The sequence below is a fragment of the Athalia rosae genome, chromosome 3 (assembly GCF_917208135.1).
Source record: "Athalia rosae chromosome 3, iyAthRosa1.1, whole genome shotgun sequence".
In the NCBI taxonomy this organism is placed as follows: domain Eukaryota; kingdom Metazoa; phylum Arthropoda; class Insecta; order Hymenoptera; family Athaliidae; genus Athalia; species Athalia rosae.
The window spans coordinates 16,308,118-16,327,639 of NC_064028.1; the positions used below are offsets into that span (position 1 = coordinate 16,308,118).

At 37.9% G+C, this 19,522-nt stretch overlaps 4 protein-coding genes and 1 long non-coding RNA gene across 7 annotated transcripts; 1 reads left to right on the plus strand and 4 right to left on the minus strand.

Moving 5' to 3' along the window:
- Positions 1-1,971: 1,971 nt before the first annotated feature.
- Positions 1,972-4,018, minus strand: LOC125500399. Its single transcript, XR_007277775.1, has 3 exons — positions 2,822-4,018; positions 2,371-2,715; positions 1,972-2,285 (listed from the first exon to the last, which is right to left on the minus strand). It is a non-coding gene; the product is annotated as an uncharacterized LOC125500399 (long non-coding RNA).
- A 2,695-nt stretch (positions 4,019-6,713) lies between these two features.
- On the minus strand, positions 6,714-9,331 carry LOC105683473 (pescadillo homolog). Its single transcript, XM_012396088.3, has 8 exons — positions 9,149-9,331; positions 8,792-9,025; positions 8,183-8,690; positions 7,969-8,108; positions 7,634-7,893; positions 7,363-7,550; positions 7,102-7,280; positions 6,714-7,018 (listed from the first exon to the last, which is right to left on the minus strand). The coding sequence occupies exons 1-8, from the start codon at positions 9,170-9,172 to the stop codon at positions 6,755-6,757; spliced, it is 1,797 nt and encodes a 598-aa protein (XP_012251511.2). The 5' UTR covers positions 9,173-9,331; the 3' UTR covers positions 6,714-6,754.
- Positions 9,332-9,846: 515 nt separating this feature from the next.
- Positions 9,847-12,523, minus strand: LOC105683474 (protein pelota). Its single transcript, XM_012396089.3, has 9 exons — positions 12,093-12,523; positions 11,892-11,984; positions 11,643-11,793; positions 11,413-11,526; positions 11,140-11,280; positions 10,773-10,995; positions 10,449-10,641; positions 10,276-10,382; positions 9,847-10,210 (listed from the first exon to the last, which is right to left on the minus strand). The coding sequence occupies exons 1-9, from the start codon at positions 12,131-12,133 to the stop codon at positions 10,107-10,109; spliced, it is 1,167 nt and encodes a 388-aa protein (XP_012251512.2). The 5' UTR covers positions 12,134-12,523; the 3' UTR covers positions 9,847-10,106.
- A 504-nt stretch (positions 12,524-13,027) lies between these two features.
- Positions 13,028-19,108, minus strand: LOC105683471 (pre-mRNA-splicing factor ATP-dependent RNA helicase PRP16). 3 transcript variants are annotated; one of them, XM_012396085.3, is made up of 8 exons: positions 18,615-19,108; positions 18,291-18,523; positions 17,928-18,211; positions 17,126-17,736; positions 16,768-16,911; positions 14,179-15,091; positions 13,345-14,020; positions 13,028-13,248 (listed from the first exon to the last, which is right to left on the minus strand). In XM_012396085.3, exons 1-8 carry the CDS (start codon positions 19,098-19,100, stop codon positions 13,167-13,169), a joined length of 3,429 nt encoding a protein of 1,142 aa, XP_012251508.1. In that variant the 5' UTR covers positions 19,101-19,108; the 3' UTR covers positions 13,028-13,166. The 3 variants fall into 3 exon arrangements, with proteins under 3 accessions (XP_012251508.1, XP_048508881.1, XP_012251509.1); XM_048652924.1 differs by lacking the exon at positions 18,615-19,108 and having other exon boundaries at positions 17,928-18,213; positions 18,292-18,479; XM_012396086.3 differs by lacking the exons at positions 18,291-18,523; positions 18,615-19,108 and having other exon boundaries at positions 17,126-17,713; positions 17,928-18,068.
- Positions 15,237-16,491, plus strand: LOC105683472. The gene is made up of 2 exons (XM_012396087.3): positions 15,237-15,539; positions 15,887-16,491. Exons 1-2 carry the CDS (start codon positions 15,278-15,280, stop codon positions 16,288-16,290), a joined length of 666 nt encoding a protein of 221 aa, XP_012251510.2. The 5' UTR covers positions 15,237-15,277; the 3' UTR covers positions 16,291-16,491.
- Positions 19,109-19,522: the final 414 nt, after the last annotated feature.

The window sequence follows — 19,522 nt, forward strand, 5'->3', positions numbered from 1 at the left end:
ACCCATTGAATATTGACAATGATTCAGAGGGCAAGGTATAATATATAACTCTGTTTTTCACGTTTGAAAAAAATTTTCTCATATCCCACACAGTCGCATGGATTTGCACATCGATATACATGTGAAGTTTGTCTTTTTATCTAAATTGATACACCTGTAGGTAGCTGTTATACCGCATTGCACCTGATGGGGATATATACGTGAAGGAAGTTTGAAATTTTTTCGCGACCTTACGCGCATCGCCGGAATATATGCGATCATTCTTTCCCAATGACTAATTTGTTTTCTCGACTCACCGTATGTACACCTATGTGGGTAATATATATATATATATATATATATATATATATATATATATATATATATTTATGTACATACGCTAAGCGAGTGTGAAATCTCTAAATTTTTTTTTGGGACCTCGAACAATTATTATATCACGTTATTGTGTAGGTAACGTCGTTCGCAGCTCGAGCGCCGCGTCGAGGTGACATCGCTTATGCGGGTGGGTCAAGCATTGATATCTCCTGAATATGCTTAAAGTGGAAGCGCGCGCGCGCGGGCGCGCGCCGCGCGAACTGAAATTTATCATCGCAAGGCCAAACGCAGCTCTTTCAGGCGTCGCCGGTTGCCTGCACTTTGATTCTTTCGTTAACTATAGGCGCATTATTATACCGTACAAGTTCTATGGTTAGATTATTGCGAATTATGAATTGTAAATTTCTATATTTACCCGTATCTGCATATTCTGATTATGCAGTCGCGCTTGAAATTGATTTTGCTAGCGGATTATTCAGGAACTATTATACAAGAATATCATAAATACATACCCCATCATGCACTTCCTTGCTAAACAACTTTGTCACTGACCTTTTGCGGTGCATCGAGACATGGCCGTGATAATGCAACTCGAACGTGCATAACTATATTAGAATAAAGGTATGGATATAACAGGGACCAAAGGAAGCTGTACGATCCCATTATATACCGCATCATATTCATCTCGATTGTTACGTATCTATCTATAATTTACAACTAAAATTTCAAATAAAATAGATTTTTTGAAGAAGACAATGCAATTTGTTCAAAATACAATATCTTTGAAAATTTTTCCGATATTATACGTTATTGCGAAATATTGTGCAACACCCAAAAATTGCACAATACAATGAGCACAAAGAGGAACGAACTTTTAAATGTGAAGTTTTTTTTTTGTTTTTTCGGCACCCACCCATATACAGCATAGATCAACTGTATCCGTGTCACCTACGCGATTTTAAATGACACGAAGATATTATAATGATATTCGAATGTCGAATTATAATTGACATCGGTGTATATTTATCGTTATTACATATATATTTTAGAAATTAATCAGGCAGAGAAATTTGTGCATTTAATAATTTTATTTCGTATTTCTCACCCTGTATGCAGCGTTTGTTATACGTGCACATATGAGAGGTATATAACTCGACTGAAATATGTGGATTGTTTGGTTATAACGTCGGTATTGTTGTAATTATACTGACTGCGAAACTTGAGACTTAATTCTCTAGCTAACGCTCGCGGTCGCAACAACCCTCCGTTTGATATGTTTACTAATAAATTCAACCTCTCTTATAACTGCGACAGAATTAGCGGGGAAGGACGAAGAAAAGCGCGATGGTTTCGGCCGTAACGACCGTCGACAAGTTTCTTGATGTTTGAAAATAATTTCAACGATAAATCACTCGCGTACGAGCCATTTATATTCCGTGGTTATGTGAAATTTCGTTACTTTTAATTAACGGATTAAATTCAGGTTCCTAAATGTGATTTAATTTATCTTAATCGTCGCGACTTTAAACTTTCCTCTTGCGGTACATATATGCACAGTTCATATAAACTTTGTTAATTAACGATTCTTATTTACCTTACACACAAATTATGTTCAGATTTATACATTTATTATTTATGTTGTATGTTGTACGCATAGGTATGTGGATTGCATTTTTGGTGCAACATTTTGAAATTTTTTGTACGTATATCTGTTCGCCTAAATTATTATAAGATGCTGACAAATTAGAAACGACTTTCACCGAGTCGGTTCGTTGTAAATGTATATAATATGTCACATAATAAAAAATCCTTGATATTTTCTTCGTTTAGATATTATGAGAGACGAAGTCGTGGGCTGTGCATATCGGGTGCCTCGTACCTCGAACTGCCCACGCGTCGGGATGTTTTTGGTCCTTTCGATACTTTTCCCAAATGTAAAACGCTCGGTCATAGCCACCAGCATATCGGCGCTACAAGGATTTTTATATTATTTCTTTTTTCTTTCATTATTATCTTGTTTTATTTCATCAGCTGTATGAGTAATAACATAATTACTGTACTCAGCCCGCACGCCCATCTCCGACTCCCGTTTTTGTTTTACCATTTTTAAAGGTTTCTTTTTTTTTCTTCCGAAATTCAATTCGTGGGAATCGACCATGCAGGAGGCGGAATTGTCTATTCGACCTTTGCGTACTCTCGCGTTATTATTTCAATCGTGGTTAAATTTTTGAACAAAAATTGTTAAACGTAATAACGCATTGTAAAAAAGTAATTCTACATTTATAACGTAGAGTTATTGGTTATACGATAAAAAATAAATCGTTGATCGCATCACCGGTTTTTCTTATGCTTCTGCACATCTGTAAGATATTTTAATTGCTCGTTCGTACATCCTGGTACCTGGAATAATAATATTTCTTCAGTAAAATAAACTGCAATATTGTGCGAGACACACGTAATATTTACCGATAACATATTAATGGATTCGCGGATTTCTTTTGCTCACCTTCAAAGTGTATACGTTAGTTACGTATTCAGCAGCGATTTTAGTCATTGATTTAGGTAATCCACAAAATTCTCGGAAAGGTTTGGTGCTAAAACCTATAAGATTTCTTGAGGCATGCTTGAACAAAAGATGAAAGAATTTCAACGTTCCCTGCAGACGATCTAAAATTAACAAACGACTTTCCGTTGGATCCTTTCCCAAATAAACGAAGATTTTAACAACGCCCAATTCTTGTGGCTCGTCGAAAGCTGGAAGACCTCTGAGATGCGAACGAAGAGCTCATGACACGGACGCTTTGTAAATCATTCACAGATATATTTATATAAATAAATCACTAATATTCAGCTACTTGTATTATTATAGACAGCCGTCATATACCTACACAGCACTTTCAAATACTGCACATCAACTTAACTTGTAAATAGGACAGTTTACGTTTCTTCATTATCCTCATTATAGGTATGAACGAAGTGCGTTTTCTCGTCACAATATATAAAATATTATGTAGGTATGTGTAGATTGCATCCTACTTGTAATAAATTATATACACATATAGGTATGAAGAAGGTGAAGCTTGATTATTGCTTCTCAATCCCCAAGTTTTTGAAATTGAATTTTTCGAACACGAAGATCGTTAATTAATTTTGACAAAATACGACCGTATTCATCAATAAAAAATTTATTGATCCCTCTTTTTGAACACGTCCGCGCCCACGACTACGTACGGGTTATATGACGACGAAGCTGATGAATAATTGGAACTATGTTCAGTAGATACATTATTATTCTTGTAGGTGTTTGAAAGGCCGACGTGTTCAAAGACGAACTTTTTTTTATAATTATCAGCAGACCGTAATGAGCTGATCCTATTGCTACAATTTCTATTACAAGTAAAGACTTTGAGTGCACACCTACTTATAATAGATATACCTCAATCGGGATTGCAGCAAATGCAGACGCGTCTCCGCTGAGCAAGGACGTCTTTTTTCTATCCGATTCAAGGCTAGATGGAATTGACGATAAAATTGGATTGAGTCGAATTACGTCTGTTAATCATAATACAATACTTGAATATTCGTGGATTACATGATTTCACCGTTTATTTTTTATTCTCATTTGATTCTCCTTTTTGTTCTATCTATTATATTAATGGTATCAATTATGCCGTAATTAGCGAACATGCAATCCCGACGACTGCTGCCGGTGAGGTCAACCGGATTAAGGATGAGACCAGAAGATGGGCTGGGAACAGAAATAGCCATGATGACGTAACCAATCCTCCTCCTTTATTTTCTACCTCTTACCTGTACATATACTCTACATACCTGTGTACATACACATGCATATTTGACCACTCATCGCACCTGTATCTGTGCGCGTATATATGTATATCTTCTCTCTTTATACCTACGCTCGTAGCTCTCACCTTTATGTGTACTGATATACCTATATCTATGCAGAAACTTTATGGTTGTGTAAATTCACCGACACGGCCGTCATGATGCAGGAGCCGGTGCCTCTATAGTCACCACTGTAAATAGCCACTTCGATAAACTGGATCCCTGAAGCTGACCGATTCGTGCTGAAGAATCGAGACTTTGGAGATTCTAGAGGAGTCTAGACGAACGAAAATTCGGGATGTGGAATTCCTGGGAGAGCTGAAATTAGAGCCTCGTGCATAGTTGACGTTGTATTTCATATGGAGTAAAACGTTACGGATTTTTCATTTTAGGATTTCCCGTTTTTGTTTGATAATTGATAGCAATTTTTAAGCAATTTATATCTTGATTTACAGATATCCATCTTGGAATCTACCGCCTGGAATGCCAATCAAAATTCATAATGCTCATACTTTCACGATATTATTATACACATGAATATAAATTAGAACGGCCCATATGATATCTGGCGCATGAAATTTCGGTGCGTTGTTTGATAAGAAATTGTTCCATTTGTATACGAATAGAAAGAATAAAAAATAGTGAAAAATATCTTGAAAATATAATTAAGCGCACCTGTGTACCATAAAAACGTCTTTCTTGATTCATCATTCTCATTTATATCGGTAGATACTTACGTGCAATTCATCTTTATAGAGGAAGGCTCGATCACCTGTGCTAAACTTTCATCGAACGGATCGTTTATAGTATACGCTATAATTACATCATAGATAGATTTCCCGTGACTCCCTTACTTGTACGAAATGATGTCAGAGGCTTAAAGTGTGTCTGTTGATTCATGTCATATAGTTTCACATAATGTAATTTTTCCTGGTACTCCTGAAACGGAGAACTATCACCGAAGGAAATTTAAAAAAATTACTGCGAACGGTAGGTTTTTTTTTTTTGTTGAGGACAATATTTTTTATTCCATAGGGAAAACGATGTATCGATTATTTAAGCGAAACATATTTCTTCGGAGTGCTACAGGTATACATAGGTAGGTACAAAAAGCGATTTTTGCTTAAACATAGCAACACTCATTTCCGGCAGTTCACCTTTAAATCCGAAGAGATTGTCCAAGGCAGCAAAAACACGAATGTTGATTGACCGGATGCGTTGCCGCGAAGACCAAGAAGCTTCGACTACACTGTTAGGTGTTATATCTTGTAGCGAGATGAATTTGACCTTGTCGATTTGACCAAACCATTAATTGTCGTTTTTAATTACAATAAGCTACGTGTATCTACTCGGCGTTTACATCATGTGTGAGAATCTCATTATTTTGAAACAAAATTTTTATCCAACACACCTCTATAGGTATCCATACGACCATTGTGAACTCTTCCTTATTTGTCGGTGAAACCGTCGCGAACTGTATCCGAAAAATTTGCATACCCGTTCGTATCAACTTCGTGCAATTTTTCATTGGTTTTTTTGTTTTTTGTCGCTTTATTTCGTAGCAATCGCGAATTCCTACATCCCTCGACTGATTATGAGTGAAATGAAAAATACATCAAAATTCTTTGACCATTTTGTTCACTGCTTAAATATATATGAAATAATTATGTTCTTTTTCACTTTGTTCATCCCAAACAACAGTCGAATTCACGAAATTTTATTTAAGGTCTCCAGGAGATCCATTTCCTGAAGGCGAACCACATTATTCAGATAATTATTTCGCGGCGTGCGAGCACTCTCGTCTGCAGCTATAGGGGTTTCAGAAATTTTTTTGATAGTCAGCGTATATTGCGAGGTTTCCATAATTGACGAAATCCAAAAAGCGAAAACGACGATCTTTTAAGATTTTATCGTCTCACGCCACCCTGTAGGCGCTATAATAAAGTGCTGAACTGTTTTACGGTCATACTTTTGCGTGGGCCATTCGCGCGTGGGTTTTCTTGGCCTTCGAAATCCTTCGGGGGAAGTATACTGGAAGCAAAAGCAAAAGCAAAAGCAAGAGCGGGGCCGAACCTCGGGGTCGTACGACTTAGAGGCGTGGGTTTTCGGTGGGAGGACTGGATATATACCTCGACAATTACAACTACGTGCGAAGAACCGCGAGGTGAGCCAACTTTGATTACTATATAACTGTACCCATTTTCATATAGGTACACATCAGAGAAAGAAAAAAGATGATAACTGTCTTCAGTTGCACAAAGAATGCAAATACACAAGATGGATGACGAAAACGAATGAAAACGAAACAGTCAGGACGTAAACGGCGTTATAATCACAATACTCGATGTAATGATTTGTATAACCCATGGGAAAACCAATTTTTGGTGTTTCCGTATTGGGAAAATTAACGCTCCAGCTGCCACGAGATGAACGCAACTATGAGCGAAGATTTAGACTCGTGTAATCAATAATTATCATTTGATGACGCTGTAGCATTTTAACGGCTGATTCACTGTCTCTTTATTCGCAGAATTGGGTATGTTAAATATCCGTTCATTTATTTGATTTTTTATTCATTTTTTTTTTTACAAATTTATGCAGCTTGTTTAGTTTTTCGAGACTTTTTTGTCTCCTTACGCTTCTCTTTCTCGGCAGCGTCATGAAGACGTCGCTTCTTCCTGAGTAACCAGATCTCCTTAGCCCTGTCTTCTTTCCCTTGCATCATGCTCTTGTACAAATTCCTGTGCTTTTTCTTTATCATTTTTTCACGCAATCGGAATTCTTGCTTCTCTATACGATTCTGCTCCCATGGATTCTCTTTGGCCAACTCACCCGGTTTAACCTTCATTCCCTTTTTCTGTAATGAAACAAATTTTGCATTGAGGAATTTCAATCAAAACTTTATGTTCACAATGTAAATTGTGACCGCTAGAACCTTACCTTTTTGAGTCTTTCACGTTCTGCTTCGTCTACTTTCATATTTATTTCTACGGTTTCAGGTGTGTCAACAGATGCTTCGGAGTCGCTATCTGCGTCATTTTGTCCCTTAGAGGTTGGATTTACTTCCTCTTCAACCTCGGCATCTTCCTTGTCGTCTGAATCTTCACTATCGTCTTCGGCTTCATAAGAATTAGACATTATCAGTTATTGAATGAATGGGTTGTGAATTGAAACTTTAATCTATGGATCCTATGTAGCTACCTGTTTTCACTTTGAATTCTGGATCTAACAGAGCACGTTGCTCAGGTGGAATATATGTCTGATCGCGTAATGTGTCCGTGAAAGGTGAGAGATGTGGCGGAAGCATGGTACCCATCAAATATTTTTCTACTGGTAATAATTCTCTGGCATTTACTGAATCAAATACCCATTGTGGTTGAACGTAATATCTGGAACAATGATTTTCTACTTAATATTGGAGAACATTTTCAACAGTATACGATTATCTATGAACAGAAGTTGGTTGTCTCACCTTGATATAAATTGCTTTGCCATCTTTGGCCTGTCCACTATTTGATGTGTGATACTTTCGTCGTTTTCATCGAACGTCGAACCCACAAAGAGAACCTTATCCCAAGATACCTCTGCTCCAAAACACCTTAGAACAAATACGAGAGGTTCTCTAGGTACTTCTCGGTTTATGAAAAATTTCAAACCTTGGAATAGGGTTTTCAATTTCTTTACTTTATCTGCTTCTATCCTTGCCAACTCAATTTGAGAAGCATCGGTTTCCTGACAAAAATAGGTTTGTCATAAGATGCAATTAGGTATCTAGTATTAGGCATGCTCGCAAGTTCTCAGACTTACTGTTGGGAATTGATCAACATCCAATTCCTCCTCCTCTATAGTTTGTGTCGTGCCGCTGGTACTGGACAGAGGCAAGTTTAAAGCAGCAATTCTTTCAGACACATAGGCTTCTTCATCTACCAATTTACCATCGCTGCTTCCTTTAGCAAAAATAAATTGTCGGTTAATGAAGTCATATTCGCTCAAATAAATATATAGAGTCTAGAATTATTACCTGGAGTATTGAATTTTGGTGGATAAAACATGTTCAAGGAGTGATAAAGTCTGAAGTTCACGAATCCCAGCATTATGACATAAAACTCAACAAAAGTAGCCATGATTTTAAAGTCTACCTCATTTTTAGATTGTGGTTCGAAAGAAAAATGATGTGGAACAATCCAGGTAACCGTTTGCCCTTCAATCTCAGCTTGATAATAGAAACCTTTTATAGAAACAAATACTTTTCTGAGTGCTTTAGCTGCTATCATAGCATGCATAAATTCCACAGTTAAACGTCTACACATAATCGAATGCTGTCTTGGCACATGGGCTATGGAAGGGAATGTGCTAAACAAGAAACATAGTGTCAAACAGTCGTCAAGATCTCGCAGCGCATCTACAAATGTTGGATAGCGTTCTTTTACGATGTGATCTAGCTTCAAGTGTGGATGATTATTCAAGTAACGCTTCATTGCACTAAAATCTTTCATAGCTTTAGCCCGCCCAACTTTCCGGTTGAAAATCTGAAACATTAGACTCAAAATTATAACAATAGCTCTTGCTTAAAATAGGCTCTTTGAATCCCTCGAATAGTTCTGAGAAACGTATGATATCCGTAGGTTACCTTGAATTCTCGAAACTTCCATATTATAGGTTCATGCATTAGAAATTGTATGTCTTTCTTGTGGTACAAGGTTTTTATACTGGTATCGCCTTGCTGAGCCCGCTTTCTGTTGCGAGGTTCTCGGGGATAAATTCCTTTTAATATGCATAGTTTGCGAAAATCTTTCAATGATAGTTGCAATTTCTTCAAGGCCGATCGTCTTGATAAAAACTGAGCACCCTCACCGGATTGGTACTGTAAATAAGCAATTCAGAGAATATATGAAACAGAATTGAACATAACCTTGAAATATTTATATTTCACTGATAGACAAAGAAACCCCTTACGTCCGAGAATGAAATCTTATGGTATACGTACCTTTTTCTTTCCTATAACAACCATCTTGTCAACGATCAATTATTTCAAAGTTTTATCATCTGCCGAACCCTGCTCCTCTTACACCATTTAAACACGTGTGCGAGCACTTTTAACACATGGCAGTTCGACCGACATACAGTTGACGAAGCGCGCACAGTCCGACGCAGAACGATACCGATCCGTTGAGTGTAGATTCCTATCTACACTTAACGACCGATCTACCATTCGATCCGAGAAATTGTTACTGTTATTGTTATTCAAATCCTCTCAATCGAAAAAATTGACGTACTCATGACATTGTGAGATTCTTTGGGGTCGTTAATAAATACTATGCCAGCATGCCAGTGTACAAAACAGTAATTGCACTGATCCCTATAACTGGGTAGTTGAGATTGTTGTTAGGAATTTTTTCCCATGAATCAATATAATAATTCATAGCCAAGTTAGTACGTCATGGTCATACATCCTTCTTTTGCTGATGTATGCATAGTATGTGATGAATCCGTTTACCAATGCCTAGTTTTAACAAATGAGGAAGAAGCCACTGATCTTACAATGATTGACTGTCGCCAACTGGCTTACCAACTAGCTGTTAAAATGGTTGCACACATAATTTGAACTGAGAAACTGATGGCTGGGATGCATGGTTTCTTGAAGCAACATGGAAACGTAGTTACATAAAAACTCTAGGCCATAAATAGTATCGTAAGTAATATATTGAATGGTACTAGTCACCACATCAACTGATAATTATCTATCCATTAACATTGGAAAGCTGATGTACAATCCGCAATATACATTGTATTAAAATAATTCATTTGCCAGTAGGTTGGATATACGTTCAATAATAAATAATTCCATCCTAAGTTCAATTAATTAGTAACCTAGATAAATATGTTATATCGATCACACCTTCAGACATGATTGAAAAAGGACACCTATAACACGTGAGTTTGTTTTACTCTTCTCCCTCGTTTTCCGATTCACTTCCTTCACTTTCATCTTCTAATTCCGTCATTGGAAACCGTAGTAACGCAGCCACCCCGGTTAATTGATCCAATTCTAAAACAAAGTTACAATTATTGTTAAGTTAAGGTATTAAGTTTTTCAAAATGAATTAGACTTACGTTCACCCGACACATGCATGCTGGAGAAAATTTTAACGTCGCCACCGGATTCTCGGACACTGTCTACTAGGTTAACGTATTGTTTCCGCAATGCTATATCTTGGCATCTATAGCAAAAAAGAGAGATTAGCACGAGAGTTTATGAAAGTAATTACAGGTATTACATGACTCGCCTAAACAATTTATCCGAAATTAGCAAGGTCTCAATTGCCTGTGCCTCGTTGGCTTTCTCAACGTGTCTTTTTCCGTAAAATGCTCGTGCTGATTCAGTTTGTAAGAGCGTGTAGAACGCTTCCAATGCTCGGACTTCACTTGCTGCTTTAGTATCAGCCACACGACTCACAACTGCTGGATCTGCCAATACCTCTGCCAACAATAATAGCATTAATACATATTGGATAGAATTGTTCGTTCATTAATCAGCTTATCAAATAATCAACACTGAAATCTTCCCTAAAAACCATCTAAAAGTAAACAATTAATTATAAATGTGATACCTCTCAACGAGTGTTTGAAGCCAGAACTTGCGTGCACAAGCATGAATTTGGCCTTGTTATCTAAGATAACTTTATTATCGGTCCTTGAAGCTTCTTGGAGCATATAGTCCATAAATTGATTCTTGACAAAACCTGGACTAGCAATCAGGACGCACTTTACTATGTCAAAATTAACATGGCGTAAAATGGCTTGCATTACGCTTTCGTAAAAGCGAGCCAACCCCTGAAAGATTTATCATAAAGAGTTATTTAGATTAAGAAACAACTATTAGACATATGTGTGAATGATGCAGAGAACAAAATGAAAGGGGATAACATACTGATATGGCAGTAAAATGGTAAACTATGGTCAAAAATAATGGCAAACCTTTTCGTGTTGTGATACGTTTCCTTTACGTTTTCTTGGGATATTTTGATCTATTTTTGCCCGAACCAGAGTCATGTTGGAAGTCAAAAGACAAATATGAGCGATTCCATCCTGCATTATGGCTGCAGCCAAGTCAGCGCTCTGGAGAAATAAAAAACTGTGAAGTCTCAAAAAATAACTCATTTATAGTGCATAAAATTGGAAGTCCTAAAATATGAGAACAGCTGTTGAAAAGTATCATTCTAATATATATTTAAAATTGACAAATGCTACCTGAGTAGGATCGCACGCTGTGTCCACTCTTTCCAATGCAATTGAATCCCACTCTGACTTGAAAAGTGTGAATTTTCTGTTCTGCTCCAAATCTAATGTGTGATAAGCACCCATCTGCAACAGTGAATAAAGAATTTTATATTTTCACAGATTAATAATATTATTCTATCATTGACAGCTGCAAAATTAAGGCAAATTTCTTTCAGCAATGAAATCAAACTCGACAATACCTTGACATACTGATTTTCTTCGATGTTTCGTCCCTTCAATCTCAGTTTACAAGCTTGTGTATCAAAATCTATAGATTCAACTTTTATTGTTAGCACAGTTCTCACTCTATTGCTGGAAGAACTTCCAGTTGATGATTCCGTCTGTACTTTTCTGTTGACATAAAATTAGTTAGCTCGGGTAGAAAGTTTTGACAATGATATATATCTAAGAGACCATTCGAGAAGATCTTAACAGTAACAGAGACCTACCTGATGGTAGATCCACGTACAGAATCTCCTTCACTTATTAGATTATATGCATGCCATAGATCTTCTGGTTCTTCTGGGATCATAGTGACGTTACTGTGGAAAAAAATTATCAAATTCTCAGTGACGAAATGGATTCAATTTATAAACAGAGTTTCATGATCTCTCTTCTATAATAAGTAAAGCTGGCAATGAGATACTCACCCGTCACCATCCCGGTCAATAACTTTTGACAGCAATTTCATTTTAAAAAATAATTATATTAATTATACACTATTCACAGCCTAAAGTTAAACATTCTGATTATTCTCGTTGAGGTTATACTTGGCCTAACTCTGACCGGCCATATGTTCTTTCACGTTTTTAACAGGTTGCTTGCTATCGCAAGTAATTGAAAATCGATATGATCGTCAATGATATCACATGTTATTCGAGTTAGAAAAAAATTAGCTCCATCATGAAAAATGTGGTAAATGTCATCTATTCCTGATCAAGTCGATGGCATTGAACTCTTTTAAATTTCTATAGTGTTTTCGTCAGAACTCGAGGCATGGCGAGAACTTTTCGAGCAAAAAATATAAGTAACATACTTCAATAAGACATAACCACAGCAGAGCACCGTAGAGCACTGAAGATCATGCTGAAAATAAAACGCACTCAAGTTTCGACTGGAGGGAGAATTTTCTAAGAGCCAATAGCAACGATTCAGCAGATCTCGTGACTCGAAGTTTAAAATAACGAGTAGCGGGTGATTCAAATATTGTGATATCAGATTAATACGTCAATTTGCATGGGTACTAATCTTCAGTCAACGGCATTGAGAGTAGATACGTCGACTGTTGACTGAAGTATTGACTGAGAATTTTCGGTCAAAGATTGCTGGTCATAAAAACTGAAGTCACATATTCTGATTTCGATCACCGAAAAACCATAACTTCCTAATGACCTTTGGATTATGCATGAAAGAGCATTACAGAACAGATAAACGCAGTTGTTCTTACTTGAGAAAGAATTTCGCGAGATGGTTCACCTTCTCGTCAATGGGCTGAAATCTTACACACCAAAATAGCGATAGTATAATACGTATACCCGAAATTCCCAGTTGTCTTAATTGGGCGCAATTAAACAGAGCGGAAAAGTTTTACTGATTTAGAATCATCCTGTTTATTGCTACCTCAAATTACATAAATATGTAGGAAAAATGAAATCAAACCGAGAAAGATGAATCATACAATTTTATGTACAAAACAATCTAGGTTTTGAAGACTGTATAATCAATCATAAGCCAAATCGGCCTGGGGTTTTACGATAACTGGCAGGGGTTCCTGGTTCCCTCGAACCGGGCGTCAAAATTTCTTTCCTGAAACATAAATAAAAAAGTCATGAGTAGAATCAAAATCGGTATCTTGTAAGCTTCAGTGACAGTAACAAAAATCCGAATAAATCCTCTTCTTACTTTCGAACTGAAGCTTGTTCCTTTTCAAGCTGTTCCTGAGCTCTGAGTCGCATCTCTTCTTCAGCAACTTTCATCTGCCCTTCCATTTCATGTAGATGCTGTAGGGCCTGTCGCCGCTTAGCTCTGCCGCTACGTCCAGTTTCTTTGACACTGAAAAACATAGGTCCGAGTTCTGCAAGCCAGTGTCCATCAACAGCGGTGACACATTGCATATATTCCTTGGCAGTCATGACTAACTCATGGTAAACTACGTAATCAGGAGTAAAGCCCATGCCGAATAAAGCAGATGTGGGATGAAGATGGCAAGGCATTCCTGTACGGCAGTTGACGTATTCTCCTATTCCTTTCAGACGTGCAGCTTGATGAAAATATGCCGAACAAATACATTTTCGTACCACATCCCAGTCAGTGCCGCAGCTTACGACCTCTATTTTCTGCTGTTTCAGGATCTCCTCAAGTTGTTGTCGGACCTCTCTAACTTTACGCATTGCTTTACCGTGTATGAAATGGTCGTTACACCACGAAGTAGAATATCCATTTGACTTCCATTGATTGTATACATTCAGGAATGTCAAATGATCAGATTCTGGGACTTGGAACTTTTCTCTAGCAGAATCTGAATCCTCTTCTCGCCCTTTAGGTCGGTAGAAGATTGATGGCACCGACAGCATTGATACTGTAAATTAATAAGAGTCAAAAATTAAATCCACACGAATGGCAAATGATTTGAATGACAAATTTTCTTAGAATCACCATCATCAATACAAAAAATCTACATGTAAAAAGTCTCATGCATCCTCAATAATTTGAAAGTCATAGTGCAAGAAAACATACCTATTATCAGAATGTCAGCAGTGCAGCCAAGTTGCGAGGCAACGATGAGCATCTGACACTGTGGAGGATCAAGGGGAAATTCTGCCATTTGACGCCCAAGGGGAGTCAAGCGCCCTGTATGGTCCAAGGCACCCAGGATCCATAACTGATATAAAGAATTGAGTATATTGTCTTGGGGTGGAGGATCCATGAAGTGAAAGGCAAGCAAGTCTTGGACTCCAAGTGATTTGAGCAGAAGGACGGTGTTGGCTAAATTAGTTCGCTGAATTTCTGGCACTCCAGTGAACAGTAGCTCGTCCATGTATTGTCGGCGTGTATAAAGCCGATAACAATGACCAGGACCAGTACGTCCGGCTCGCCCTGCTCTCTGATCAGCGTTTGCTCTAGACACAGGATATACCTGGAGCGCATCCATACCTATCCTTGGATTGTAGACTTTTAGTTTGCAATAGCCTGAGTCTACCACAAAGACAATGCCGTCTACCGTAAGAGATGTTTCTGCAATGTTAGTTGCCACGACACACTTGCGGAATCCACCTTCTGCACGTTGGAAAATTTTGGCTTGTAAGTCAGAGGGAAGTTGCGAATAGATAGGGAGAATGGACAGAGGAGGTGCAGAATCGATTTCGCCAAGCCTTTCCTTCAGTGCTTCGCATGTTACTTCAATGTCCTCTTGACCAGGCATGAATACTAAAACATCACCGCTTCGGGGCTGAAGATGAATCTGTAGGACCTGCTTGACAGCTGCATCCACATAATCTTCGACGGAGTTTTTAGCGTGAATTATTTCAACGGGGAAAGTTCGTCCCGGAATGGCGAATGTTGCCGCATTACCAAAGAATGCAGAGAATTTAGTAGAGTCCATAGTTGCAGACGTTACTATCAGCTTCAGATCGTGACGACGTGCAACTACCTGTTTTAAAAGTCTAACGTGAGTAATGCAATGAATAAGCCAAAACGAATCATGCACTTACAAAAAATGATCGAAGATTAACTGCTGAGACAATCAGCAATGCAAAGATTAGATAGCTTTACCAAACCCTGTACTGTTGTACACCTTATTTAGCATCATAGAGTTTCAAAACTTAGATTACAGTCGATGGCGTCAGGGCTCTTGAAATCAATTTTGTTACGGGAACAAAACAGTTTCACTAATGGAAAAGGGTTTAAGGGCACGAGATTATTTGCGTTGAAGGACTCTCGTTGGTTTACTCATGAAGAATCCAATTTATTTGAAAATGTACTCGAATCTGGGTACATATTAGAATTGCGGATTTCTACTGTGGGGGACAGCCAAATTATTAGAAAGGATGCGGGAACCACCTTGGAATTTGGCATTATGCTATGGATGAACAAACCTGGTAAGTAAATGAATATTTTGCACACTTTGGCAATAGAATTTGCTGCAGGAAATGCATACATTATCAGCCTCTACAGATTTCTGATGTAAAGTCTTGTATTATAATCATGTTGCTTCAGTCAGATAATTGTCAAAATTTTGATTGCGTTTCGTGATATTAGTATTTATTTATCTGCACAACTAGATAAGTGAATTCGAATGGATTGAACCTCTAACTAATCAAAAGATATTCGAAAACAAGCGGAAAAAAACTTTAACAGTTTTCTCAAACTCACTGAATAATTTTTTCAACATTATAATTGAATTAACAGTTGATCAACCGTTAGTAATCGAAATTGTTCAAGGTAGATGGAGGGAAAAAGCAAGCTGTAGTGATACACCTTGTCGAATCAGGTAAAGAACGTAGAAAATCAGGCCGAGAAATAAGGTACAGTACTCTAGACAGTTTTTGGATGAATGGAACCGAGATCCGAATAAACAACATGGATGAACATAAAGCAAAGTCTGATAGCCTATCAATCATTACTGATCGGATAAGCCGTGCATCCAGAGGCTTTTACAAATGGAACGACAGTTATTCCTTTGTACATTGGTGCCGTTATGGCGCCCCGATTCCTGGCGAAGGAAGTAGCAAGAAAAAGCAGCTACAACAGGCTGCGGTATGTTGGGGAAGCATATCTGCCAGCGCAGGTGCACTATTTTATGTTTCAAGGCATCAACGACAACATCATAATGCTAATCAGAATGCATAATTTGCTGTCTTCTACACTCATAAAGAAAGATAAGATAATGCAATGCTCTCGAAAACGTACATAAGTGACATTGCAAGAGCTAGAGATTTGTATATTTATCTTCAAGATGAATCAAATAATGGGAGAATAGCTTTTCTAAATATTTAATAGAATTTTGAAAGTGTGAATAAGATTCTAAATAAACATTTCGTTTCATCCTAATCGGTTTCTTATATTTGTTATTGTTTTTTTCAAAGTCGTGTATCATAGACTGTGAAATATCAATCCTGATCAGATATCTACTATGAGCTGTCTTCTATAGAATTATACCATGTAATTTATGAGATGAATCAAATACCTAAATCACGGACGGCAGTGATGGATTGGTGAGCTTTTTGCTTGATGCTTTCAAGGAAGTATCAATTTTGTAATTAGTATTTCCCACCTCATAGAATTTGTTAGTTAAGAAATATTTTTTGTTCAAAATATGTATCTTACCTCTCTAAGCAGCCCAAATAGTACGTCGGTCGATAAAGACCGTTCATGAGCCTCATCCATAATAATGACACTGTATCTATCCAAATCTCCTTCACGTAAGCTCTCTCGTAAAAGAATTCCATCAGTCATATATTTGATGACTGTCTGTTAGATTGAAGAGTATATTAATGACTGTTAAGTGATATCTCTGATCTAATTATAATAATTCAACAAAACATAGTGCAGTCAAATATAGACTGCAGTCAACCACGTAGATTTTTATTTCTTGGAATGCTATAAGTATAAATTTGCAACAAATTGAGACACTTCACTAAATGTTTACAGAGACTGCAAATGTTTTAACATTCATCCTACTCACCTCTTTTGAAGTACAATCTTCAAAACGAATTGCGTATCCCACTTTCTCTCCTAGCGGCGTAGCCATTTCATCAGATACCCTTTTGGCAACTGACATTGCCGCTACTCTACGAGGTTGAGTACAACCTATTATTCCGTAACAACTGTACCCATCCTCATGCAGGTACTGTGTCAGCTGAGTTGTTTTGCCACTACCAGTTTCTCCCACAATTACAACAACGCTATTTTCCCTGATAACATTCAGTAGTTCTTGTCTGACGGCAAAAACTGGAAGACTTCGTCGTTGATTTTGGATTGTTTTGTGCCTGAACTCGCCCGAGCTTTCACCCGTGTTGATGTGACGAGCATACTTCTGCCCAGCCTTGAAGTCAGTATCCTGACCTTCTCGATCTCCGTCGGCGCCTGCCTTTCCATCAGCTCCAGGGACGCCCATTATATTTCCAATAGCTGTGCCAGCCAATTCCCAATGCTTACGTTGTGCTCTCCGTCGCTCTTTTTGTTCTCGATAAGCTCGAACTAATGCTGACCCTTTTCGAGCAACCACAGCCATGTCTGAACTCGGATCTCGAACTGGTACTACTGGCTCGGGCTGCTTCGTGAATACGATGCGACCTAATTACCCTCATATCATTTTCTCATAAGAGTTTTCCATTAATTTAAATATAATTGAATGAATAAACATCGTGGTTTTGAAATGTATTACTCTCTTCAATTGGAGTGTTCATTTCGAAACCATGAGAGCTTATAATCAATTATTTCATGAAACTGCTATTGCTAGAAGCTGGTAGATAATTATTTCTCACCATCTAGAAAAGGTGGGACAACGTTGTGGACCAAAAGATGAACTCTAGCTTCGCCCTCATCATCAGGATCATCATCATGTTCCAGAGAGCTAACTACACCTGAAGTCAACATCCTGTTTCGCTCCCACAGCTCGTTATCCTTGTTTATTTGTCGCTGTTGAGCTGATACTCGTCTCTCACGTTTAGCCTCCATCTCCATCTCCTTTTTCTGTGCATACTCCTCAGATACGTCAGCAAACGGACGATTTTCTCCATCGTCCAAAGCATACCACTCTCGATCTAGTCTGAAAATGGAAGCCGTGAAAAATTTTGGAATCATAATTGGGGAGATGTCAAGTATTCAGTTAATCTCATGTTCCTCACCTTTTTTGTTCTTCTTCCCATAACTCTCTTTCTTCCCCATCAGTCATGGGAGTGGCTCCAGATGCCTTGCGTTCTTTATTCCAAGAGTTGTACTTATAAGAAGGTGTCCATTCACTTCTGATGCTGTCCTTTGGATCTTTAGATCCATATAATTTTGGAGTAGGATGATCCCAAGTTGACTTTCTGGGTTCAAAATCTTCATCATCATCCCAATTACTCCGAGAGGTTGAGTCCTAAGATTTTTTTAATTCATGAGAGCTTCAATAAAGCAAGTTAAAAATCAGTGTACCATTGAATATTTGTCTCAATCAAACCATTATTCACCTTTGATCTAAACTTTGGAGTTTGTGGCTCATCTTTAAATCGCAGCGGTGATTGCCTGATGCTGTCTCGGCTGCGACTTCGATCCCTCTCTTTTTCTCTGTCATGTCGGCGTTTTTCTCTGTATAATTTATCTTGTGCATCTAATCTTTGACGGCTCAATCGAACCTCAAATCTTTGCCGAGCTTCTGAATTAACCCCACCAGTATGAGTTGGTGTCTCTTCTTCATGCAGTCGATACTTCCTCTCTTTATAATCCGAGTTATGATCTGGAGAGCTGCTGGTGCTAGGACTAGACTGTACGTTAGTCGGTTCTTGAGAATTTTCTCGACGCTTGCGTTCAGCCAACTTGTCTAATCCTAGGATAGAGGCTTGCGGTTTCTTAAAGGTATGATCCGATACCTTCTTTCTAATTATCAACCCACCAGCTTGATTATTTTCACCTTCTAACCTGTATAGGTCCGAATCTTCTGGTCGATCTTCAGACATTGTGACAGACAAAGTTTCAACTCAACGTGCAATAATTTTCAACAATGAAGCATTACATTTCTTTCACCAATGCTTACAAGATACACTGGTTCCAAAGAGACCACAATTTCGAATGATAATTATTATTTCTTTTATTATAAGAGAACTACAAGGTTAACCTCAGTCATGGCCATGACCCGCGTCTCTCAAATAAAATTCACAGGTTCCGAGGAATTTATAACGTACGGTCACCGTGCGTACGGGATTTGAAAGATCAACGATAATCACTGTCAATTCAAAGTTGACTATAATTCTTCATGAACGTTACTCGATCACTCATAAGCTCAAACTTCACAACAAATATTGGTATGACAATGGATGTCACAGCACAACAATCGATATGCTCTCCTCATTGAACCAGTTTCGATATTTGCTGGAAGCGC

Bases quoted from the DNA above. Each gene is read 5' to 3' on its own strand.
- LOC105683471 (XM_012396085.3), bottom strand. From the start codon at position 19,100: ATGTCTGAAGATCGACCAGAAGATTCGGACCTATACAGGTTAGAAGGT. The intron at 18,524-18,614 runs GTGAATAATGGT...AAAAAATCTTAG, and splicing joins CTCCAAAGTTTAGATCAAAG to GACTCAACCTCTCGGAGTAA. The intron at 16,912-17,125 runs GTGAGTAGGATG...TCAATCTAACAG, and splicing joins AAGATTGTACTTCAAAAGAG to ACAGTCATCAAATATATGAC.
- LOC105683473 (XM_012396088.3), bottom strand. From the start codon at position 9,172: ATGGTTGTTATAGGAAAGAAAAAG. The intron at 7,281-7,362 runs GTAGCTACATAG...ATTCTTATGAAG, and splicing joins AGAATTCAAAGTGAAAACAG to CCGAAGACGATAGTGAAGAT. The intron at 7,019-7,101 runs GTAAGGTTCTAG...GTTTCATTACAG, and splicing joins AACGTGAAAGACTCAAAAAG to AAAAAGGGAATGAAGGTTAA.
- LOC105683472 (XM_012396087.3), top strand. From the start codon at position 15,278: ATGGCGTCAGGGCTCTTGAAATCAATTTTGTTACGGGAACAAAACAGT. The intron at 15,540-15,886 runs GTAAGTAAATGA...TGTTCAAGGTAG, and splicing joins GCTATGGATGAACAAACCTG to ATGGAGGGAAAAAGCAAGCT.
- LOC105683474 (XM_012396089.3), bottom strand. From the start codon at position 12,133: ATGAAATTGCTGTCAAAAGTTATTGACCGGGATGGTGACGG. The intron at 11,281-11,412 runs GTAGCATTTGTC...TTATTTCTCCAG, and splicing joins CAGCGTGCGATCCTACTCAG to AGCGCTGACTTGGCTGCAGC. The intron at 10,642-10,772 runs GTATCACATTTA...TATTGTTGGCAG, and splicing joins CTTCAAACACTCGTTGAGAG to AGGTATTGGCAGATCCAGCA.